This window comes from Nelumbo nucifera, chromosome 6, assembly GCF_055504915.1.
Source record: "Nelumbo nucifera cultivar China Antique chromosome 6, China Antique-T2T, whole genome shotgun sequence".
Taxonomy (NCBI): domain Eukaryota; kingdom Viridiplantae; phylum Streptophyta; class Magnoliopsida; order Proteales; family Nelumbonaceae; genus Nelumbo; species Nelumbo nucifera.
Window position 1 is genome coordinate 49,516,212 of NC_142654.1, and position 26,021 is coordinate 49,542,232.

Below are 26,021 nucleotides of genomic sequence, written 5' to 3' on the forward strand. Positions count from 1 at the left end.
GAAAGAAAAGGACACCCAAGGCCTACCATATATTTCACATAAAATACATAAGCTGCAGGTGTACAACAAACTGCTGACCTGACAGTTTTAATTATCAGTGGCAATAAAATACAATAACCGATACACAATTCCAGTTAGGATTCCTTCTTATGAACATGTTGCCGCTTTGGTAGTTTGTGGTGGATCCTTGGGAACAATAGGTCATGAAGTTGTCTCTCAGCACTATACTCCGAAGTTGCCTGCAAATATAATTCAAAGAAAAGTTTTAGAGAGGAAATTTCTCATGGGCACTGATTGCATTTTGAAATTCTGTCCCCATATATATTTCAGATATATAGGATTACGGTTCATAAGATTCTAGGAAACTTGAATAAAAAAGGATTCTAGGAAACCCTTGCTAGATAATAACAAAAGTCACGAAATGAACTTCAGATCCATGATGACAAATAAATAGGATTATGATGCAATCTATTGGTCATCATCATCATCATCATCCAAGCCTTATCCCAACTATGTGGGGTTGGCTATGATGCAATCTATTGGTCCTGACTCCTGACTTTATATTCCAGTCATGGATGTGGACATGGTTTCAGGTTGAACTATAGAGGCCCAGGTCATAAAGCACCTTGTATAAAGTTCAGAGAACTCAGATGAGTCTCGACCAACAAGTTAGAGGACTCTTCCAAGTTAGTTGCAAGGTTGGTTGTCATTAACATAAAGTGCAACTTGTATATATCCCATGTTAATGAACACCAGCAGCTTTAGCATTTGGCTAGAGGACTCTTTGATGATTTTATCAGCATATCAGGGACCTCAAGTGAGAAAAAAAAACATTTCAATTATATTTTGGATATTTCATGATTTTATCAGCATATCAGGGACCTCAAGTGAACAAAAAAAACTTCAATTATATTTTGGATATTTCATGATTTTAACAGCATATCAGGGACTTCAAGTGAAGAAAAACTTCAATTACATTTTAGATAAAAGTTGATTGCCAAAACATACCCTTGACTTAAACGCAAACCGCAATGTTTGGACTTGTGTTCCTGAGCAAACCCTCAAATCAAAACCAAGACTATCTACACCAACAAGCATTGCCTCCTGTATCAAGTTGTGGAAAAATTTAATATCTGAGCTATCTATTCAGAAATTTCATGCATCTAGATTCTACATAGTAACCCTGGGAAATTTTTTGAAGGCATAGATGCAATTTCCCCATGATACATGCTATTATATGACCCAAAGCCAAAGGTTGATATGTATACCATAATCATTATTTGTGGTTCAAAATATAATATTTTTTATGAGTGGTTCAAAATATAATATATTTACAGAAATTAATCTCATCCTGAAATATAAAAGGGCAGACCAGTGCATGGGGCTCCCACCAATGCGGGGTTTGGGGAGGGACAGATGTACGCAGCCTTACCCCTGCACATACAGAGAGGCTGTTTCCAAGATTTGAACCCTGGTCACCCAGGTTGCAAAGGAGCAACCGAACCGTTGCACCAAGGCCCACCCTCAATCTCGTCCTGAAATACACAAATGATAAAATCCTATTTTACACATTTCAGTCTGTCAATCCTCTGTAAAAAAAAAAAAAAGTGATGGATCCACATTAATCATTTGAACATCTTAACTGCCTCATAGAATCAATTGAACCATGCCTTGCAGCCAATATGTTGCTCATTATCGAAGTTCCCACAAAGCAGCTAAAAGTACAACATCATGGAGTTATGATTAGGAGCTTATACCTTGTTACAAGGACAAAAATCTCCAGTAACATAAGTTTGATACAAAAGAGATCTTGAAGAATGGGCGAATGGTCTTAATTGGGTCTGAACAGGTAAAACCAATCCTGACCACTTTATAGTCAGGACTTAGGCAGATCCAGAGCTATATAATAAGGTTTGATCGGCCAGGGCCTGTTGGGTTTTCCCAGATCTTTGTTAGACCTACATAGAGTTGCTTAAAGGCCAAAAAGATACTTTCAAGGGAGTATCATGTTATCAGTTGTTTTGATTTCTGGGGACATGCTACCCCCCATTCTGTGTAGCCCCATTTCCTGGTTTATAAAAAAAAAGGGAGTATTTCCCATATAGACAGAGAAATGAGAGAATAAATAAATTGGCAGATACTGGAGTTAGCTATAACTCTGAAACTTTTGTTTTATGTGGTATGGGTTTCAGTTCAGAATAAGATTCTTGTTATGCAACTTCTCAGTTCAGAAGGATATGGGATAAATTGGTAGACCTGTTAATGATTGGGTATGACTAGAGGTAAAACTGTAAAAGCACACAATTTACATGATTAAACTTTACAGTCTAATTTGCGGGCTGGAAGGGGGAGCTATCATGACTCATGAGTTAAATTGGAAGGCCCAAATCAAATGCCATATGGTTCTCTTGTGGTCCCAAAGGGACTCACCAAAACCATGTGGCCACTGCATGGACACCATTTGTACCCTTTCCTGCATGAGATAAGAATTTTCCACAGTTTCTGTTTTCAAAGGTTATATTTAACTTAACCTTAATAAAGTTATATTTAACTCCTTTTTTTATTTTTTTTTTAATTTAAGTTGTGATAAGATTTTGTGATCTTGTATATATTAAATATTTTGTCAAGTAATAGGGAACCTGCAATACTGGCATGTAGTGGATATTTTATCCCCCTAGTGCACTGTTGTAATTAACAACAAATTATTCTATTCAGATCTAAAATATATTTAACTAAGTAAAGGTTTCAGAAAGCATGAAGTACAGATACATGGGTTCTTTGGAAATAGCATCAAGTAGACTCAAATAGGGGGACAGAGCTCCCTGAATCCTATCATTCAGGCATTAATTAGGAAACTTGTTGCATGGCCCAGTTCCACTCTAAATTTCTGCTCAAGACCAACAATCTTAAAAAGATGTCCATGTTACATTCAGTTTCTAAATTGAATTGGTTGTGGGTGAACTTAAATAGCCCCATACTTAATTATTTTTAAAAATTCAAAAAAAAAACACAAAATTCTAAAGGGGTTAAAGAAGCAAGAGAGAGTAGGCTGAGGTGGACAACTGCATTTAGAGTATAGTATAGATAGCAATAACCCCCCAAACTTCTTACCAACCAAAAACTGCCCCATCCATCAACCCAGGAGTTTTCACACACACCCACGCTCAACTTGTGCTGCACTTCTTCACCTACCCTAGAAACAGGGAAATTGATATCCTAGAAAACTACCTTTAACTGGATAAGGACTACAAATGGGTTGGCAGATGTTTTGGCAAAGCAATGGGTTGACAGGCCTAGTTTATTTTGGACAAAGCTGTAATCTGATGTATTTTGGTGCTTCTATGCAACTTGGATGTGAAATTTGGGGATGACATTCTGGTCAGCAAGTTGTATTAACTACTTCTTTAATTAAATTTAATGTAATTTATTTTTGGCTGATCAAAGAAAAAAGAAAAAAGAACAGAGGTTGAACCCAAGCACTCCTCTATCTTCTTCCAATACTCTCTTTGTTATACTCCCTTAAATTACTCTTCCTAGCTTTTACATCTCCATACTGGACCTCTAATCCCATTTCATTGCAGTCACATTCTGATTCCTCCAATCTATAAAAAAAGGTTCCTCAGCTTGACCATCCCCATCCATAAATAGTCATTACTAAATACCTTATATTATAGATAATTGGGACTGTAATACTAAGTGGGTAAAGAATTTATAGACACTAGATAGAATTTCCTGGTTTTTGTTGAAATCCCCCTCCCCCTAGAGTCCAAGGTGATACAATTTAAAGCTCACCATGTATCAACACCCCAAAACAAATGAAATAGCTGAAAGATTGGTTTTAACATCCAAATAATGTAGTAACATCCGCCTCCAACTCCCAGGGGGCACAAGCAAATGGTACTTCTGCATAGATTCATTCCAATGATTTCTACATGATATATATAAACTTACTCCAAAGCATGAAAAGTGGTACCTCTACTTGAATATTCTTCCTTCTCCAGCAGAGAGATTTGAGGGCTTTTGTGACCTTTTCCCCACCAGCTTTCAGGCTAGAAATAATTTTGGTGGCATAATGAGCAATAGCATCTGGCTTAGCTTTCTGAAAATCTTTTACGTCCACTGCAGTCTATCGAGAAGTACAACAATAAAATCTTTAGATCATTTGAAGATTGCATCCATGACATAGAAAGGCATGCCTTTAAGTTACAAGTTTGTCCAGAACTAAAAAACATATATGATGAATTAAAAACAATAATGGAACATCTGGAATCATCATAGGTACAAAGGAAACAAAATAACTGTTCCAAAAAGTAGGAATTGCAACAACCAAGAACGAGATCTTTCCATAATAGGATAATATAGAAAGCAAAAGGTAGACTCTAAAATATCAGTTTACTGAATGATTGTTCTGAGCCAAAAGCACAATAATTCAGGGAAGTGACATAACAAAAACCTTTTCTTGGAGGCTAGCTAGAACTCAATACTGATGGAACTATAGTTCTTTGATCTGGGGGTAGGAGTAGGGCTGCACATGAATCGGATTCAGCAAAATCTGAATCCAATCTGATAATTGAAATTAGAATCCTAACGAACTCGGATTGGATTCGGATTTAATCTGACTCCACTTTAATTTTGTAAAATACAAAAAAAAATAAAAAGATAGTTATTTTGTATTAATAAATTAATGTAATTATTTAAATATAACATACTGAAATTATTATATATATAAATTCATATAAAATATAATTTATAAAAATATATTTTTTATAATTTTTGTAGAGAACACTGATGTGGTCCCCACTGTGTTCGTATGACAGTAATACTTAGTTATGTTAGTTACTTCAGTTTGTTAGTTAGCAGTTATTTCAGACTTATGTGATATGTCCCGAAAATTTGACACGCAGTTCACAGACTTACAGCAGCATTCACACACTCGAACATCAGCAAAAGAGACTAGTATTCATTCAGCAGAAAACATTAACAGTTGGTCGGTTCTTCGAGAGACCGCCGGCTCTCCCAAACACTCACAATATTCTTTACTCAAAGAAAAACATACCACCCCCTACCCCTATCCCCCAAAGCCCCTTCTTATACTCTTCTGATAGCATAACTGACTCCCTCTATAAATGCCCAGCTGGCCTAGTTATAAATGCCCAAAAACTCTTCTTTTTTCATAACAGACATAGCTATAAATGCCCCAAGACTCTCCTTATTCCCTCCAGCTATAATTGCCCTCATGTGATTAATTGTTCAATTATTTCCCCCCCTTAGCTGATTGTTGACCTTTCCTCTTCCTGGCATACGTAAGGTTAATTGGGGCCTATCATTATGTTATTAGTTTTTCTTTTATTTTGCCATGTAAGCAATAAGGCTAATTCATCCCTTTTACAGTTATTTGAATATGAATATAAATATAAGAGTGGGGCGGCTATTGCTAGTTACTCTTACTCTCTTTTTCTGAATTCTCTCTTCGAGTTCTTCTTCTCCTCTCCTCTTCTTCTCTTCTCTTCTTCTCTTCAATCTTTATTTGTTTTCTCATTAAAACTTAAAACAGATTGTAGTCTTGTTCAACTACTTGGTATTAGAGCACGATCTAGGGTTTTCATGTGAGTCTAATCCAGCCGACCACATGAGAATTATCTAGGGCTGGAAGTTTAGAAATATCATTCTTTTCAGCTGATTCTTGGAGGTTACTAGAAGTCTTTAGCAGCTGTCCAAAGATTGGAGAGTGTTCTTGGTAATCAGGAAGAATTAGAGAAGAATAAAGGGATCAAAATTAGTTTTTTGATCAAGATTGAAGGTGCTGATCAGAATTTTCTGCTTAAGTTAGAATCTCTTCTTGAAACCGGCAGCAGTAAGAGATAAGTTGGAATTCATCTTTTCATGAAGTAAGTTTTTTTCTTGAGATCGATATTAAAAAAAAAATCATCTTTTTTTATTCTGAGAGGTGCGGCTGGAAAATCTCTTCTTTTTCACCTGTTTTTTAAGAGGAAAACCTAAAATTCAGGTCTGTTATTGATTGTGGCAGCAGTAGTTGGACTTGCTTCTTTCAATCTGAGTTTTTTTTTGCTCTTTGGAAGATCCAGTAGAGCTGCTCATTGTTTCTGGGTAACTGCTGAATCTAAATCATCCTCCTAGGTCGGCTGTTATCAGTTTGGGTACAGTTTCTCCTATTACAATGATTAAAAAAAGTGTTTTTTAATTAACTCCTAACCAGGATGGAGTTTAAGAACCAAGGGGAAGGTGTTTTTGGGGCTGGTGGTTCAGGTAAAATGTTTGAGAACACCTTTCAGATTACAACTATTAAGTTTGATGGATCAAACTACTTAGAATAGGCCCAATCAGCCATGATGGCCATTGGGGGTAGGGGAAAACTGAACTATTTGTTAGGGGATGTGAAAGAACCAACTAAGGAGGACCCAACTTATGCCAAATGGGTTCAAGAGAACTATTTGGTGATGACATGGCTGTGCAACTCTATGCAGCCACATATCAGCCAAAACTATTTGTAGGCAAAAACAACCAAGGAAATAATGGGATGTCATAAAAGAGACTGATGAGAATAAAATTTGTCATATCTTTATCCCTCAATATTCAGTATTTTACACTTAATTGGTACCTAATTGGACTCATTACTCTTGTATTTTGATTCAGGGCAAGCAAGAAGGAGATTGGAAGAAAACAAGGCTAATCGGATGATTTTGCACAGTTTCGGCACCGATCCGTGATCTGGGGATAACTCTCAATTCCAGACTCCGATTTGGACAATTCAAGAAGCACTGGAAAGATAAGGAAAAAGCCCACAACTTTTATGTTTTGGGTTTTGGCAGAATCGGTCCGCATCGAAGACGAATTCGGGCCCAAAGTCAGAGTAATTTCGCAACAAAGCCCATTTCATAAGCTCAAGCCCATTTCGCAAAAGAGTCTTGAAGCAAGCCTGAATTGTTAAAGAAGCCCAGTTCGAATTCAAAATCCAAGAGTCCCATTATAATAGAAGTTGAATGTAATCTCAATAAAAGAGTTTTATCAGATTTAAATTCTCAAATTGTAATCCTAGAAAGATAAAAGATAAGAGTTAGATAGGATAAGTTCAAATTAGATTAGGACTTTCCAGTTTGAGGATAATCTCCTTAAGGGAGTTGGAGAGCAGCCCTCTCCCCAAACCTATATAAAGGGGGGCAGACCAGCACCCAAGGCATGAATTCCTCGAAGAGAGCTTCAGTCTTCAGAGAGGGAAATCAGCAACCAAGGAGGAAGAAGCAAGAGTTCGCCCCCCTTTCTCATCTAGAAGCTGCGTTTTCATCATGAAGTGTCTGTAAGTTTTTATTTCTGGATTAAGGGTTAGGGAAGCCTTGATTCTGTAATATTGTGAGATCTAATTGATTTTTATTTTAGTTCATTGTTTATGAGTATTCATATGTTTTTTGCTAATTAACTGTGAGGATTATTTTTGTTGATTAAGCAAGAAGGGCCCCTTGCTCATTCAATGGAAATAATCTATGGCCGATTGAACCTCCAGTTTCGTATATGATTGGTAGGTTCGATCATGGTGGCAACTAACATAAATTGATTGCAAAAAAGTTTCCGATCTATGTTAGGAAAATATATGATCTGGTTTAAATGATCCGAGCTTGTGAGATCGCTGACCAGAATTGGGTCTCTCCCCTCTTAATGCTATTAATAGGTTAAATCCTAAGAGCTTGTTTAGGACTGCCTATTAATAAGGGAAGCAATCAAAGAGCTTGTTTTGGTTGTCGAATAATAAGAGTAGAGGTTGACTGTTAGAGCTTGTTAATAGCTATAACCAATTTATTCATAAACATATGAATCTATCTTTGCATCAAGGATCAATGCTACGAATCAAAGCTAAACTTATCCCTTCGATCGGAAGTTTTCTCCCATCGATTTAATCTTTGGTTTCTGTTATTTTCTGCTATTTTCTCATTTTCCTTAGCTTTACAACCCCCCTTAATCCATCTACTTGGAAATAAATCCACCCAATCCCTGTGGAGAACGACCTTGCTCATCACTATCTGCAAATTATTAACCCAGAGCAAGAATATTTATCTTTGGTTGGGTTCGGCACCCACCAGAGACCTACTCCCAACCCCTTAATGTTGCTAGAGCTTATGAGCTGAAATGTAAGGTTAATAATCTTAAGCAAGGAGAGAAACAGGTCTCGGTTTACTTCTCAAACTTGAAATCCTTGTGGCATGAAATTGACCATCTGGAAACAATTGAGTGGGAAAGTCAAAAGGATGCATAGACTTATAGAAAGCAGGTTGAAACTAATAGGGTTTTTGAGTTCCTCGCTGGTCTGAATTTTGAATATGATATTGTGAAACAACAACTACTGACAAGAGACAGTGTGACCCTATCACAAGCCTATTCCTTAGTGCACAGTGAAGAGACTAGGAGAAAGGTTATATTGCAACATCAGCCCTTCGAATCAGCCTTGGCAGCAGTTAAACCTAAGTCTGTGGATGATAAGGAGAGGGATATGAGGAAGGAAGACAAGAGGGACCTAGTATGTGAACATTGCAAGAAACCTAAACATACTAAAGACACTTGTTGGAAGTTGCATCCTCATCTAGTTCCAACAAAACTCAGGAACAAAAAGGGTAATGCTAACATGGCTGTTAATACTGATTGTGCAACCTCATCGGGCACAAGAGGCACACCACTAGACACCCTAGCTGTTGTTCGGGCTGTTCTAACTCAGTTGGAAAGTGAAGTTGGTAATTCAGCTCCATCACCTCAGCCACCATCAGCTCCTCCCACCTCAGCCTTTGCTCATTCAGGTACTCGAGCCTCAGCTTATCATGCTTCAGCTCCAGGTAACACTGAACTTTGTTGGATAATAGACTCAGGAGCATCTGACCATATGGCTGGCTTGCCCTCACTGTTTACTACCTACCACTTAATCACTTATCTCCTGGCAGAGACAAAGTGTCCATTGTTGATGGTTCCCTTGTTCCCATTTCTGGCAAGGGAGACATCAAGTTGTCTAATGCCATTTCCTTGTCTTCAGTTTTGCATGTTCCTAAACTTAGTACTAATTTACTTTTAGTTAGTAGCATTACTAAAAACCAGAATTGTTCAGTGACTTTTTTCCTTGATCGATGTGTTTTTCAGGATTTGGAGACAAGGAAGTTGATTGGGACTGGCCGTGAGACGAATAGAACCTATCTGCTTGGAGGGAGCTCTCATTGGGAAGATAGTGAAGCTAGGTCTTGTGTTTCTTAGTTTGTTGGTCAGGCTATGCTTTGGCATAATCAGTTGGGTCATTTATCATTTCGGGCTTTGAAGAGTTTGTTTCCTAGTTTGTTTGAGTCTATCTAGATGTCTAGTTTGAGATGTGAAAGTTGTGAGCTTGCAAAGCATTGTAGAACAACTTATTCATTGAGTAATAAAAGAAGATATTCCTTTTGAAATTGTGCATACCGATGTCTAGGGACCTTATCATATCACTGCTATGGGGGCGGGGTATAGATATTTCTTGCTGTTTGTTGATGATTATACCCGTTTTTCTTGGGTTTACCTTATGCGTTCTCGAGATGAGGTTCCAGCATTGACCCGGATCTTTCATCAAATGATTTTAACCCAGTTTGGGGTCAAAATCAAAATTTTTAGATCCGATAATGCGAAAGAATACTTTGCGAAACCATTAGCCTCTTATTTCCTTGACCATGGAATTATCCATCAGAGTACTTGTCCTCATACACCACAGCAGAATAGGGTTGTTGAGAGAAAGAATAGACACATATTAGAGGTGACTAGAAGCATTATGTTTAACTCCAATGTGCCTATACGTTTCTAGGGGATGCTATTCTTACAGCAGTATATCTCATCAATCGGATTCCTTCACGGGTTCTTGATATGAAACCTCCATTTACCCTTTTATATCCTGATAAAGAGTTGTTTACCGTTCCCCTTAAAACCTTTGGTTGTACTTGCTTTGTTCAGATTCTTGGCCCTCATCATTCCAAATTTGATCCTAAGGCCTCAAAATGTATTTTCCTTAGTTACGCACAAACTCAAAAAGGATATTGCTGCTATGAACCTACTTCTAGGAGGAGATTTGTCTCTATGGATGTCACTTTCTATGAGGATGTACCCTATTATCCTAGAGTTTCTCCTTAGGGGGAGAGTAGTGAGGTTGGGATTAACTCATCAGAAGTTCATTTACCTGTCCCATTGAGTGAAGAGGGATGTAATGGGGAGGGTTGTCAGAGGTGTCAGGATTTGAGAGTCTATCACAGACGGTGGAGGCAGGTTGATTTTGGACATTAGCAATCCAGGCCAGCTCCAGTTCCTTCTGCGGATCCAGATCCAGGTACCACAGTTCCTTTATCAGATATTACAGATGAGATACCTTCCACTGTTGAGCCCTCACCTTCATTGGAAGACCTTGACCTCCCCATTGTTGTCCGTAAAGGCAAACGCCGTTGCACCACATCCATAGCGCACTGCATTTTCCAGTTCTTGTCCTATGATCATCTGTCCCCCTCTTACAAGTCCTTTCTTGCATCCATTGCTGATATTCCCATTCCCAGAATAGTGCAGGAAGCCTTGTCAATTCCTAAGTGGAAGGATGCAATGAAGGTAGAAATGGATGTCCTTATCAAAAACCATACCTGGGAGATAGTTGATTAGCCCAAAAAGAAGAAATCGGTTGGATGTAGATGGGTGTTTACTGTGAAACATAATGTTGATGGTTCCATTGAAAGGTATAAGGCCTAATTAGTTGCAAAGGGATTTACTCAAACATATGGTATTAACTACTTGAAGACTTTTGCACCAGTAGCAAAGATGACCACTATCAGAGTTTTATTATCTCTTGCAGCTAGTTACTCTTGGTCTTTGTTTCAGATGGATGTTAAAAATGCCTTCCTTAACGGAGACTTGCAGGAAGAGGTTTACATGTAGTTGCCTCCTGGATTTTATGGTGTAGAAACAGGAAAGAAGGTTTGCCGGCTGAACAAAGCCTTATATGGACTAAAGCAGTCCCCCAAAGCTTGGCTTGATAGATTCAGACAAGCCCTTAGTTCGGTTATGTGCAGGCCCAGTCAGACCACACCTTGTTTATTAAGAAAATGGATTCTTCCTTAACCTTGCTTGTTGTATATGTAGATGACAGGGAGTGATAACAGTGAGATTGAGTCTCTTAAGTGACTCCATCAAGAGTTTGAGGTAAAAGATCTGGGAGAGCTACGATACTTCTTGGGTATTGAGGTGCTAGGTCCAAGCATGGGATTTTTGTTTCTCAAAGAAAGTATGTTTTTGACTTGTTGGAAGAAACTGGAAAGTTGGGTGTTAAGCCTGCTAACACACCTATTGAACAGAACCACAAGATCAGTGTAGAGGGTGGAGAGCCTCTTGAAGATGAAGCTATGTTCCAATTGTTAGATGGAAAACTTCTCTATCTTTGTCTCACACGACCGGACATCATTTATGCAGTCAGTGTTGTTATTCAGTATATGCACTCTCTTAGAACTACTCACCTACTTGCAGTTGAAAGGATATTGGCATATTTGAAGAGGTGCCCTGGCAAAGGTGTTTTATTCAAGAATAATGATCACATGAAGATATAAGTTTACACAAATGCTGATTGGGCAAGGTGTGTTGATGATAGAAGATCTACCTCTAAATATTGTGCTTTTGTAGGAGGTAATCTTGTCTCCTGGAGGAGTAAGAAACAAAATGTTGTTTCTCGTTCAAGTGCTGAAACTGAATATAGGTCCATGGCTAATGGTGTGTTTGAAATTCTATGGTTGAGATCACTATTTGAGGAGTTGGGTATTGCTTATGAGAAGCCCTTAATGTTGTACGGTGATAATCAGGCTGCTATTAATATAGCCCATAATCCGGTATAGTACGATAGAACTAAGCATATTGAAGTGGACCGGCATTTTACCAGAGAAAGGGTTGCATCTCAAGAAGTATGTCTTCCGTATATCACCTCCGACATGCAGCTTGCAGATCTTCTCACCAATGTTGCTTCAAGGAAGAAGTTAGAGGCAGACCTATGCAAGTTGGGAATGACAAATATATATTCCCAACTTGAGGGGGAGTGTAGAGAACACTGATGTGGACTCCACTGATGTGGTCCCCACTATGTTCGTATGACAGTAATAGTTAGTTATGTTAGTTACTTCAGTTTGTTAGTTAGTAGTTATTTCAGACTTATGTTATTAGTTTTTCTTTTACTTTGCCATGTAAGCAATAAGGCTAATTCAGCCATTTTACAATTATTTGAATATGAATATAAATATAAGAGTGGGGCAACTATTGCTAGTTACTCTCTTTTTCTGAATTCTCTCTTCGAGTTCTTCTTCTCCTCTCCTCTTCTTCTCTTCTCTTCTTCTCTTCAATCTTTATTTGTTTTCTCATTAAAACTTAAAACAGATTGTAGTCTTGTTCGACTACTAAATATTGAATTTTATATATTAAAATCAATAATTATTATAATATAATTGGATTTGGATTTTAATCGGATTGGATGGAGTCAAATCCGAATCTGATCTGATTATTAATCAGATGCAGGTTGCAAAATTCCAAATCCAATCCAATTACATAAACTCATCATCTGAATCCAAGATAATCAGATCAGATGTCAAATTGAATTGTGGATTTTCGAGTATCATTGACAGGCCTAGTGAGGAGTGCAAAGGTGGAGCATGCCCTAATGAAAATCACAAATTCTTTTGGTATCTTAAGTTGATTTTTTGTTCTTTTAGTGTTCATTAAATTGATTTACTTTCCAAATAAAAATTGGTTCTTTTAGTGGTTTTACTTCCTATGTGTGTTCATTGAATTGATTTATTTAGGTTATAGTCTATATAAGAGTTTAATCTTACTTCATGATTTTGTTTGTAGAGCTTTAGCATTGTTGAAGCCCTTCCTATTCTTTTATTTTTTTCTAACTTTTAGGCTTTATTAAAGCAAATGGTGTCACAACATGAGAAAAAGAGAGAGGTCTTGTATAGAAGAAAGCAAAAAGAGAGAAATAAGAGGTTTTGAGGAAGAATTATGAACCAGCCTCTTCTCTTCCATTGACCTGAACTGTTATTCACTGTTTAGAAATTGTAAAGTTTCAAAAATGCCCCTCATGGGCATACATTTCAACATCCCCCCTCAAGATGGAGCATATATATATAATTATTTATATATAAAGCTCCAGCTTGTTACAAATATAATGCATTCTAGTACGGCACAAGCTCTTGGTAAGCAAATTTGCTAGCTGATCTTCTGACTTGACATAAGGAGTAACAATCTCACCATTTGTCACCTTTTGTCTAAAATCAACTTCTATATACTTGGTCTTCTCATGAAAAACTGGATTATAAGCAATATGAGTGGCAGCTTGATTATCACAAAACAACTTGATAGGTTCCCCTATAGGAATGCCTATCTCTTGGAGTAGATGTTTCAGCCACATCAACTCACAAGTGGTAATGGACCATTACTCTATACTCAGCCTCAACATTACTCCTAACAACTACACTTTGCCTTTTACTTTTCCAAGTAATGAGATTTCCACACAAGAAGGTAGTACCCTGTAGTAGACCTCCTATTCATTGAAGAACCAGCCCAGTCTGCATTGGAATATCCTTCTAAGGTTAGCTCTCCCCCTTTCTTGTATAGTAATCCCCGGCCTGGAACACCTTTCAGATATCTCGACACTCTTACAACACCTTCCTGGTGGGTGATTGCAAGATTCTACATGAATTGACTCACAACTCCAACACTAAAGGAAATATCAAGACGGATGATTATGAGAGAGATCAAATTTCCAACTAATCTTTTGTACCTTCCAGGATCATTGAATTGCCCACCCTAAATTTCTAGTGGGCAGCAAATAAGTGAACAAGAGAGCAATAACGAAAGATGGGGTGGTTAGTACAATCACACTTACCCTTACGTGCAATGGAAAGATCAAGTTGACGGAGGGTGATCAGCCACCGGTTCAGATGCTAGTGGAAGGTCGTAAGTTAAAGTCTGAGCTGGCATATAATCTGATACAACCTCCCAAGCACGTCTAATGTACACTGCGAATTGATGGTCAAATAAGCTCCTCAAGAGTGGGAAGAGGAGTAAACACATCACCAGGCAAACGGGAGAAGAATAGAGGGAGAGGCTTCCCATTCAGAAAAATAAGACTCTCAGAGAAGGTGACATCAGAAGCAACAAACAATTTACAGAGGATAGGATCATAACATTTGTACCCCTTTTGGGTGCAAGAGTAGCCAAGAACGACACAACGGATTGCTTCCGAAAACATGAGGGAGAGAAAAGGGGGATCCTGAAGAGAACATGATAGAAAAGGGAGAATCACCAGCAAAGACAGACGTGAGCATGCGATTGATCAAGAAGCATGAAGTGAAAACAGCATCACTCCAATAGGTTTTAGATACATACATTTGGAGCAACGATGCACGAGCCATCTCAATAATGTGTTGATACTTTCGTTCAGCTACACCATTTTGCTATGGAGTACGGGAATAGGAAGATTGATGTATAATATCATGAGTGTGAAAATAAGCTTGAAAGAAACTACGAAAATACTCTTCATTATCAGAATGAAACACTTTAATATAAACATAAAATTGATTGTGAATTTCAGCGTGAAAGAAAAGGAAATTAGAGAACAATTCTGAATGTTCTTTCATTAAATATATCCATGTCATTCATGAATGATCATCAATAAAGGTTACAAAATATCGAAATCCATTGTACGATGGCACACGACTAGGACCCCAAACATACAAGTGAACAAGATCAAAAGGTCATGGCTATTATCTTCCCAAGGAACAAAAGTAACTATATGATACTTGTTGAGTTGGCATGATTCACAATCTAATTGAGATACTGACACCAAACTAGGAACTAACTTCTTCAAAATACGAAGTGAAAGATGACCCAAATGGCAATGCCACTAGTGAGGAGGAGTAAGGGATGAATGAAGAGCTCTCAGTGGATCATCAACATCCAGGTAGTACAGTCCTCCAACTTCACAACCTCCACCAATCATCTTCCCCGTCGTAAGATCCTGAAAAACACAATAGAAAGGAAAGAAAGTGGTTGAACAGTTTAAATGACTTTGTGAGTTTACTTACAAATAAAAGACTAAAAGGAAACCTCGGATATAAAAGATGAAGTTGAGACTAATATCAGATCCAAGGGGAACACTACTAGTACCATTAATAAGAGAGGAAGCGCCATCAGTTAAGGTAACTGTTTGGGTAATGGAAGGAGACAAAGACTCGAAAAGATCTAAAGATCCAATCATATGATCTGAATCTCCAGAATCAATTACCCATGGTGAATGGCTAGAACTAGAAATTAAACAAGTTGTACCTGACTTAGCAAGAGTGGCAATGGACTTAGAAGACACGAAAGAAGCCTAATGAAATCTTTTCATATTCCTCGCAAGTGATGGAGACCAACTCATTACTCCTAACAACTCCTGTGGCAAGCAACTTACTAGTAGAGTCGTTAATTCCATAATCATCCTCAACTATATAGCATAATTGTCCCATGAAGATGGAGAACCATGCAAGTCATAACAAAAGGCAACAATGTGTCCCTCACAACCACAATGTGTGCACTCTCTAACTGTATCACGACCACCAATGTTTCTTCCACCACCTCTTCCCTATTTCCACCACAACCACCCCTAAAATTGTGGCTAGCACCTCTAACTACACTTCTTCCCCTAACCTCTCTACCACTATCACATCTAGTTGCTACTAAAGCTGACTTCTCTAAAGTAGTGGAATGATCATTATGGGGTTAACATATCCTCTGGATACAAGAACACACCTCAGATAGGGAAGGGAGATCATTACTTCCCAAGATTTGAGCCCTCACAAGTTCAAGCTCAGACCTCAGTCTTAACAAGAATTTTTCATCTAAATGCTCCCATTGAGCTTGTTGTACCTTCAGATCAAGGGAAAGAGGTTGGTAAACATTCAACTCATTCCATAGACCTTTTTAGGTAGCATAATATTCTTCGGCACTTTTATCACCCTGTTGAAGAAAGAAATAATCCTAGTAAAGTTGGTAAATCCTTGTTACATTGTCCTGTCCCAAAATACAACTGTTGGGCATGCTCCCAAATTTCCTTAGCGGTGTCCAAAAACATAAGATTAACACTAATATTATTTTCCATACTGTTCCATAAGGCAGACATAATCTGAGCATTTTCTTGCACCCATTCACTGTACTCTCCAAGCCCACTCTTGGGTTGATCTTCCTTAACATATTTCAAATTCCCTCTTGCAATTAAAGAAATTTCCACAGATTTAGCCCATGATACATAATTAGTACCATTGAGCTTAACAATAGTTAACTGGGTGTTCATAAGGTCTGATTGCACTACTACAACAGACTTGGAGTTACTATTGGAAGCAGTCATAAGTAGAACGAGACACCTACCAGCAAGGAAAAACAACATCATTTACCAACCACAAGACGAAACACTCACTACAGCTATTTCAAGCCCAACAAGATTACTACAGTACCTTGCTACAGTGATTTTCAGCCCTAGAATCCAACTAAAAGCTCACACAAATACTTGTAAGGTCCCAAAAAAGCTTCACACACCATAGACAATAAATTCCCACACCACAACACACTACAAACTGTCAAAAAATAGCTGCACTTAGTACACATACTTATACTCATATCTAGGGCTGCAGCAAGGAATGGCTTAGTACACCAGCACCAGCACCTTAAACTGGCCAGCTTAAGGAATTAAAGCCTCTTTTCCTAAGGGGCAACCAGTCCTTTTAGGTCCTTTTAACTCCTTGTCTCTAAGTGAGCGAGTTCTCAACTTCTAGGGCACAAAAACAAAGGTGTGAACAGTGACAGTAGAGTTTAGAGCTCTGATACCATGTACAGAAGAAAGCAAAAAGATATATCAAAAAGAAAGAGAAATCCTCCCCCCCCCATCGACCTGAATTGTAATTCACTATTTAGAAATTGTGAAGTTACAAAAATGCCCCTGTCAAGTGATTCTTAACAGGGGAAATACAAAGATATATCAAAAGACAAAAATACCCCTCATGGGCATATATTTCAACAAATGGAACAAGTCAGATTTAATAGTTCTTACTAATTCTAGTATAAATAACTAATGATAAGATATTCTCTAGTTCATTTAGCAATCAAAACTTAGAGCCATTTGTAGCTCAATACCAGCAGCATGAGCTGAAGGGATGGAAGATCCATCATATGGATGGCCGAACCCTGCAGGAAGGTTGGGCGAAATTTCAAAAATTTCTTTACTCCCATCCGGGAATCCTATTCCCAATTTAGAAAACTGCATTTTCAAGTTTCATTCTTGTAACCAAACCGGACCAAATCTTAAACCAAAATGAGGGAGGGACATACCTGATATGGAATCCACGTAAGAATGCTCCTCCCAACGTAGGTGTTCACGCCCAAAGAGAGTACCAAATCCTCCCTCCACTGAAGATGACACAGCTTAGGGTGAGGCAGGATCAACAGGTAGTTCTTCACCAAGAACTAGTGATTCTTCAGCAAGAATCGAATAGGACAGTGAGCACAGCTTCTAGATTGTTTCTTCTGGCAAGAAACAATATCAAGATCCAATCCAAGAACTGGAGATCGAACAGGGTGGGGCTGTTAGGCAGTTTTATGCCCTTAGCTCCAATTAGAATGATGTACATTATGAATTTATTGTAAATGAATAAAGTACATATTTGATTCATGTTCATGTGGTGTGTTTCTGTGTAATAACCTTAAACTGGACACTTATGAGACTTGTGTTAGTTTAGAATGTTCACAGCTGTTGGATAAGTCTGGGGAGATTTATCCTGCCAAGGCTGACACTAGTGTGCTGCCAAATGTTGGGGTGGCCTCTCTCAGCCGCCAGGGTGAGACCCAAGGCACATGCAGTGTAGGATTAATTGAATCTTTAAACTGGACCAGATTTCCAGTATTGCCCTGGACCTTGGAGATTGATGGGCAAAACTGGAAAGTTACACCTGACCCCTAGACTCGATTATGATACTGCACTAGGTGTCGGATTGGATTGTCTTTGATATGCCAATCAGTGAGATCCTTAGCGGGGGTCAAAACCTGGGTATGTTGGGACAGTCTAAGAATTCATCTGAGTGGGTGATCATAGTGAAAGGATCAGCCCCTTTGTCGGACAAAGGTAATGATCGGGGATGCACTCTCTCTGATGGAAACCAAGACTGCCAGTAGCCGATTTCAATCGTTGATATTTGTTTTGCAAAATATATTTTATATGAGATATAAAAGTATATATATTATGGTTTTCAAACGTTTGCAAAAGGTTTTAATTCCCGGGATCCATATGAGAAGAGAGTGCAGCACTGTTCCTTGCAGCCGAGGGAGAGGTCCTCTCTTGTCGGGCAGTGTTTGATCATTATGGGCTGAGAGGTTAAGTGTAAGACCATTGAGGGTAATACCTGATGGGCTAATCTTGCATCTGCCCACAGTCCCTGAGTGTTACAAGGTGGCTTGGCCCAGGGACCACTTAGGGTAAGTGTTGAGCCCATAGAGCCCATATGATGGGTTTCAGGGGGTGCACTGTCCATAACAGTGTATTCAGCCAGGCCTTGTAACAAAGGCTGGGCAGAACCCATGTGGTTGATGTGTAGATCAATGTTTGCGTCCCACGCCATACAAGGAAGCCCAACTGGGAAGCAGTTTGGAAGGCTAAGTGACCACATAACTTATTGGGCCTAAAGCCCATTTCGAACTGGGCTGATTTGATCAGTTAAATAAGGGGCAAATTCTGAGATTGGATTAGCAGATAGGATTGGGTCTTAACCCTATCTACTCAGAGAGTCCAGATCTAAATATGATTTAAATCTGGAAACCTCCTAAAGAGATTAGGAAAAGGCTGATCTAATCTGCAGATAAGATAAGGGCTTACCCTTATCACTTAAAGGGAATTCTGATCCAAATATGATTTGGATCAGCAACTCCTAATGGGATTAGGAGTTGATCCCTTTAAGGTTATAAAAGGAGGAGGGGGTGGCAGCCTTTTGACACACTTCACACCCTGTCTTCAGAGCTGAAATCACAGAAGAGAGAATTCAGCATTACTGCGCTAAGTCTCTCTTGCCGCCTCCTTCCTGCCGCCGCCATATCTGCCAATTCGATCTCCTGTTCTCAGTGGGAGTGATCAAGATAAGATCTTGATATCAGTTCTTTGTGGAAGGACTGATTGGAAGTAGTGCTCACGTGCCATCCAGCTGATTTTTGCAAAGGATCTGGTTCTTGTGAAGAACGCTGCTAATTCTGCTCCATCCTGCACTGCGTCATCTTCAGTGGGAGTAGCCTTTGGTTTCTTCCTTGGGCGTGAACACCTCCATTGGGAGATATTATTTCTCCGTATCAAGTATATATCCCTCTCCTACTGTTTTTGTTCAGATCTGGTTCGGTTCTTGGTTCAAGATTGATCCTTGAAAAATATGATTTTTCTAAAATAGGGAATACGATTCCCAGTAAGATGAAGAGAAATTTTTGAAATTCGCTCATTCTATTCTGCAAGATTCGGGCGTCCATACGATGGATATCTCATCCCTTCAGGGGCGGCAAGTGCAGGAAAAAATAAAGCAGAAGGCAAGAACAGTCTAACCGTGTTGTCTTCTCTCTGTATTCAGCGAATGTCTCTTTGGAGGTTCGCCTGCTCTCTTATTTACCTTAAAGAGAAAATTTCCTAATCACATTAGGAGTTTCCTAATCCAAATCTTTTATTTGGATCTGGACTCTTTAAGTGATAAGGATAAACTCTTATCTTATCTACAGATAAAGATTAGCCTTCCTAATCAAACTAGAAGTTCATTTGATCCAAATCTTTATTTGGATCTGAACTCTTTAAGTGGATAAGGATAATCTCTTATCTTATTTGTTGATCCAAATCCCAAATCTGCCCCTATTTAATTAATCTAATTAACCAAGTTCGAAATGGGTTTTTAGGCCCATTAAGCTTTCAGGCTCACTTCCACTTTAATGCTAGCTAACTTGGCTCTCTTTGTATGGTGTGGGTCCCTATCATTGATCTACACATCAGCCACATATGTTCAGCCTAGCCTCTGTTACAAGGCCTGGCCGAATTCACTGCTGAATATAGTGAACCCCTGAGTCCATCACTATGGGCTCTTAATGGGCCCAACATTTACACTAAATGGTTCTTGGATCCAACCATTTTATGAAGGCCCAAGGACTGCGGGCAAATGCAAGATTAGCCCATCAGGTATAACCCTCAATGGTCTTACACTTAATCTCTCAGCCCATAATGATCAAACACTGATCGACAAGAGAAGACCTCCCCCTCGGCTGCAAGGTGCAGTGTTGCACTACTCACATGGATCCCGGGAATTAAAACCTTTTGCAAACATTTGAATCCATAATATATATATATATATGTATATTTCTATATAAATATATTTTGCAAAACAAATTTCAATGGTTGAAATCAACTACCGGCAGTTTAGGTTTCCATCAGAGAGAGTGCATCCCCGATCATTCACTTTGTCCGACAAAGGAGCTGATCCTGTCACTATGATCACCCACTCAGATGAATTCTCGAACTGTCCCAACATACCCAGGTTTTGACCCCCTCTAAGGATCTCACTGATTGGCATATCAAAGACGGCCAAATCCGACACCTAGTGCAGCATCATAATCGAGTGTAGGGGTCATGTGTAACATTCCAGTTTTGCCCATCTATCTCCAAGGTCTAGGGTAATACTGGAATTTTGGTCTGGTTCAAGGTTTCAAGAAAATCCACACTGCATGTACCTCAGGTCTCACCCTAGCAGCTGAGACAAGCTACCCCAACCAACTTGGCGGTACATCAATGTCAGCCTTGGTAGGATAAATCTCCCCAGATCTATCCAACAGCTGTGAATATTCTAAACTAACACGAGTCTCATATGTGTCCACTTTAAGGGTATTACACAGAAACACACCATAATAACATGAATCAAATATGTACTTTATTCATTTACAATAAATGTCATAATGTACATCATGTTGATTGGAACTAAGAGCATAAACTGTCTAACATGAGCCAATAAAATAAGGGTTATTGCTTTTTTTATCAGTTATAGTGTATTGGATTTATAAATTGAAGAAAAAGAAGTTCCTGACTACTTTAAGGATCTTAAAATGGGGCCAAACAAGTAGAAATGTTATGAGAAACATAATGTTGTTAGCCTGTCATACTGAGAAGGATAAATTACTCTGCATACAAGTTCCCCCCCAATTCAATCTCTCTCAAAATAAGATTAATTTTTAATTAACCATAAGATGCTCTAATGAACAAACAAATCTATTTGAAGCTTATATGCTTAGGTTCTCTAGTGTGATGCCTAGTTGGAGTTATTTGCTTAAATTTGAAGCCTTATCCCCTATAAATGCTTTTTGTTATTTGAGCATGTCCTTTACCAAACTTTGTTTGTGATTCACTGAACCTACTCCGAGTGTAAGCCGACAGCACCTTCTTGAATTCATTTACACTCTGGTGGACTTTCCTATTTTTTAACCATTAAAATCCCTTGATTATCACTCTATTTCAATTCCAGTTGCTGAACTTTGGAATTCAGAAAATGGGGAACCTTAAATTGGAATATCCTATATTAGATATAGAATATGATGCCTATTTTCCATTTCACTGCCATGCATGTTTTACAGAAAGATAGCCTAATGTGAGAAGTAGTTGAAAGAAGCAATTGTCTACTTTCAAAAGCAACTAGAAAGCTTAGAACATGCCTGGTTTCCATGTGCTGAAATCATCTGAATCTTAACCATCTCTAATTTGTAAAATGAAACCCCAGTTCTTAAGCTTTCATCTATCTCCAATTGTTCTGCCCATATTGAATTACCTTCAGATGAGGCTAACTCATGCTGATGACCATAAACCATGCCAATATCTTCTAGTTTGTCTTCCACATATTCCCCCACCTGATTTTTTGAGTTACCATTACTGTATTCATGGTCTGGTATATGCTCTTGGATGACAGCCTCTTCAACAAAAACAGGCGTCAGAAGGCCTTGGATGGCAAGACCAACTGAAGGTTGTTCCATCCAATCAATAGGAAGGTCTGACGCAGCCTGAACAAACAGAAACAAATTAAAGGAAAGAGTAAGAACAATGGTAATAACATCATTTAATTCTTCAAATTGGTAAATGAAGCTTGACACTATACATGCAGTAATTGAAAGGAGAATATAATAAACTCACAATGGTGAGCAGGATTTTAATCTTAAGGGTAAAAGACTAAAGCATACCCACCCTGAGTTTTCAGAAATTGACTTCAATATACCCTGAGTTTTTCAAATAGACTTAAATATACCTTGAGGATTGGCCCCACAGGACTTAAACATACCCTTATTTGATAAAATGTTATATGCTTTTCTATAAACTTCTTATTCAAAAATTCCTATTTTACCCTCCATAAACAATAGACCTCTTTTGAAAGAATATACCTTGTTTCTTGCTCTGTTTCTACAACTGCAACAGAACTTGATACCCCTTTTTAGTTAAATTGATTCCTGTGATATAAGATAGCTGAGATGTGCAGGGTGCTGGGTTTGTATTTACTGTGATTTTGAAGATTTGGTTCATTAATCAGATCATATTAGGGACACTTGATTGATTTTATGGCTTTGCTTGTGGATCAGTCTTGGTTTGCTATCAAATTTTAGTATTATTTCAATGTTGTTTGGAATAATTGTTTCTGGGCATTGGGAGTTTTTATATATAGATATAGATCTGTAAGAAGTAAAAACATGAGATTGAAAAGGATCTTGCCTTGATGTTATAGTGGTTTCAGTCATGATAGAACTTCTGTTTTTTTTTTTTTTCTTTTTGAGGTTCAGGCGATTGTTTACATTTCACATCAGCAGCAAACAAATAGAGCTTGAGGATTGAACAACTTCAGAGTAAATTGCAACTAATGAAAACTACCAACCAATTCACGGATTTCATGCTGATGATCAAGGAATAGGAATGGTGACCAGAGTTTAAGCCATTCCATCCTTATGTAAGATAAAACAGGCCTATAGTAAAATCTGCACAAACACTTCAAATGAAAATGGATATGTGAGATTTTTTATTTCTTTCTGATTTTCATTGAAAATTTGAAGAATAATGAAGGATAAAAAAAGCCTTTTAGTTAATTCCATAAAATCTAACATCCATAAGATATATTTAAAGTCTATGTGAAAAACTCAGGGTATGTTTAAGTCAATTTAAGAAAACTGAAGGTATATTTAAGTCTTTTACCCTAATCTTAAAAATAAGGTGAGAGAATGAAACACCCTTATTGCAATCAGTTACCTCAGCCAGCTTTTTAGCAAAATACATTGGGTGAGAAGAACGCATTGTCTCTAATTTCGCCCAGTCACCAAGTGTCTCATCAGAATCCAACTCATCTTCCTCATCTTCAAGAATTGCAACCCAGTCCTATAAAATCAAAAAAGAAAAAGAAAGAGAGAAAAAAAGAGAAAGGAAGACTATGCTTACAAGGACTAGGTCAAATAGCAAAAACTATCCCATATATCCGAGAGGTGAAATGATGAAACAAAATCACATAATATAACCACACCACACCTTTTCATAATCACCATCCTCATCTTCATCCCTATCCTCATCGTCATTGTCATCAATATCATCACCATCTTCTTCAGTGATTTCTTCAATGCCAAAATCAATATCAGATGGTCCAGACAACTCCATCTCCCTGAGCATTTCTATGGTATCCAATCCTATGATTACTTGCTGCATTCCAAAGTTTATACCATACAGTGTAATAATCGTAGCAAGACATTTTGAGGAAAAAAAAAAGCCCACAGAAAATAGTAAAATATATGCCAACTAGCAAATCGAAATATTTATACCACATAGTTATTCTCCTGAAGAATGCCTTGTTCTTCATTCACCTTGAAATAAACATCTGGAACACGCCGAATCATTTAACACTTAAAAAAATGCAACCAAGAATATCTGTTCCAAAAGGCCAAAACGCACGATAATGAAGTATTTTCATTGATAAACATGATTTCTCCAACTCACCTCCGTGTTCATCAGTTACATAAGGCAATTGAGGCCAGAAAATGCTCTCGTGAACTTCATCGTTTATCAGCCCAGAAAAAATGAGCGCTGCTTTGCTGTTTACCTATACAACGAGGCACCGACGTGATAGAGTAAGAACCATATTATCCAATCAAATGTATGTTCAAGAATGAATTGATGAGTACAATGTACAATGTAGTAGAACTTTCTACGCAATTCCAAGTTTCTTCATTTCTTCCTAGATTGGATACAGAGAGATTTACCTCAATTATGGTTCTAGCAGTTTCAGCAGCTGTGAGAATCGCGTCTTCACCATTGTCCTGTGGTGTAGATTCGGCTATCTCCTCAAGTGGGTGGTAATACGGCTTCCGATTCCGGTACAGAGGATTGGACGTCGGGCCTGAGTGGTTTTCTGTAGCCCGAACTCTGGTTTTGAGGACATTGTTTCTTGTTGAAAAAGAACAACCATCAATGAGTCTTGGAACTCTGTTCCTGTAAATCAATTCCATAGCTTGTAAGTTCCAACTAAAGTATGGCTGCCGTAAACAGTTCTAGAAAACTACCAACGCAAATCGAGACTGCTGCCGTGGGACAGACGACCGGAAGAAATGTGGAGACCGATGGGGTCGTCCGTGCTCCACAAGGGGCGGTAATCTGTGAAAGTGATAAAGAGAGGTTAAAAAAAAAGGACTAGATATATACAGAAAAAACTATATGAGTTAAGCAATAAAAGCAATGAAGTCTCACTTGCTATACTGCCGGAGGAGCAAAATCTGCCGGCGGTTCGGAACCCAACCGCCAGAGCTGATTCGATCACCACCATTTCTCTTCGCGCTGTGTGACTGCTGGTCGCGCTATGAGGTACCAAGACTTTCCTTCCAAGGAAGTAGGCTGTTTTATCCAGTGTTTTTAAAAACCGAACCGGAGGTCAACCCGTTTTTTCCTCCGGGTCACGGGTCACCAGTTCGACCGTCCGGGTTGAACGGTTCAACCCGTGACATCATAATTAAAAATATGAAAAAAATGTATTATATATATACACATGAATAAAACATATATAAATATTCAAAAAATTATATAAAACTATAAATAGACAAAAAATGTCTGAAATCTCTCAAAATTTATAAAATAAAATGTCTAATATTTACAAACAATATATAAAACTAGTGGGGACCCGTGCGATGCACGGGAAAATCTAAAAGATTTAATAATTTTATTTACTATTAATTAATATTAAATTAATAATCAAAATTTATTGTTAATTAACTAAAAGTATTCAAAGTTATTGTTAATATCTAAAATTTTAATAATTGTATTTTCATTTAATGTTGATTTACAGAAAATAATTATTGTTAATTTAACATGAATAAATATTTTTTAATAAATTTAGTTTTATTAATAATTTTTAGTAATTTTAATAATTGTTATTACTTTTATCATTTTAAATGAAATTTTGATTAACTTTAAATAAATAAAAATAATTACAAAAGCTAACATTTTTATTAATTTCACTAACAATTAACAATTATATAGGAATGACAACGGGGTGGGTTCAAGGTGGGGCACCCCATCCCTATCCTTGCCCCATAGTCAAGACACTCTACCCCATCCTCGCTCCGTCCCTAATGTCAGGCAGGTTCAAGGCAAGGCAACCACTCCCCAATGTCGGGTGAGTTTAAGGGTAAGGCCCTTCTCATCAAGGATGGGGAATCCTCGAATTTCCCCACCCCATCCCCAACATTGGGCGGGTTCAAGTAGAGGTGTAAATTGGGTCATGCTAGGCCAGCATGGCATGACTCACATGCAGCCCGCACAAAGTGCGGGCCAAGTCATGCTGGCCTATGGGGCGTCTCGAGCCATGCCTCCCTCCCCTAAGATAATGTAGGGGTCGATTCGGCACGGCCCAAGGCCCGAGCCCACACGGGCCCATGCCATG

General features: G+C 38.3%; 1 protein-coding gene across 8 annotated transcripts; it reads right to left on the reverse strand.

The window, feature by feature from the left end:
* LOC104613057 (uncharacterized protein At3g49140-like) lies at positions 1 to 24,959 on the reverse strand. 8 transcript variants are annotated; one of them, XR_016077347.1, is made up of 14 exons: positions 24,833 to 24,959; positions 24,649 to 24,739; positions 24,349 to 24,577; positions 24,086 to 24,188; positions 23,911 to 23,966; positions 23,624 to 23,791; positions 23,351 to 23,476; positions 22,983 to 23,093; positions 21,781 to 22,122; positions 17,398 to 17,475; positions 3,974 to 4,126; positions 1,433 to 1,535; positions 1,009 to 1,104; positions 1 to 239 (listed from the first exon to the last, which is right to left on the reverse strand). XR_016077347.1 is itself a non-coding variant. In XM_088889707.1 (13 exons), exons 1-13 carry the CDS (start codon positions 24,906 to 24,908, stop codon positions 135 to 137), a joined length of 1,734 nt encoding a protein of 577 aa, XP_088745833.1. In that variant the 5' UTR covers positions 24,909 to 24,959; the 3' UTR covers positions 1 to 134. The 8 variants fall into 8 exon arrangements, 6 of the variants coding, with proteins under 6 accessions (XP_088745833.1, XP_088745834.1, XP_010279048.1 ...); XM_088889707.1 differs by lacking the exon at positions 1,433 to 1,535; XR_016077348.1 differs by lacking the exons at positions 17,398 to 17,475; positions 22,983 to 23,093.
* Positions 24,960 to 26,021: the final 1,062 nt, after the last annotated feature.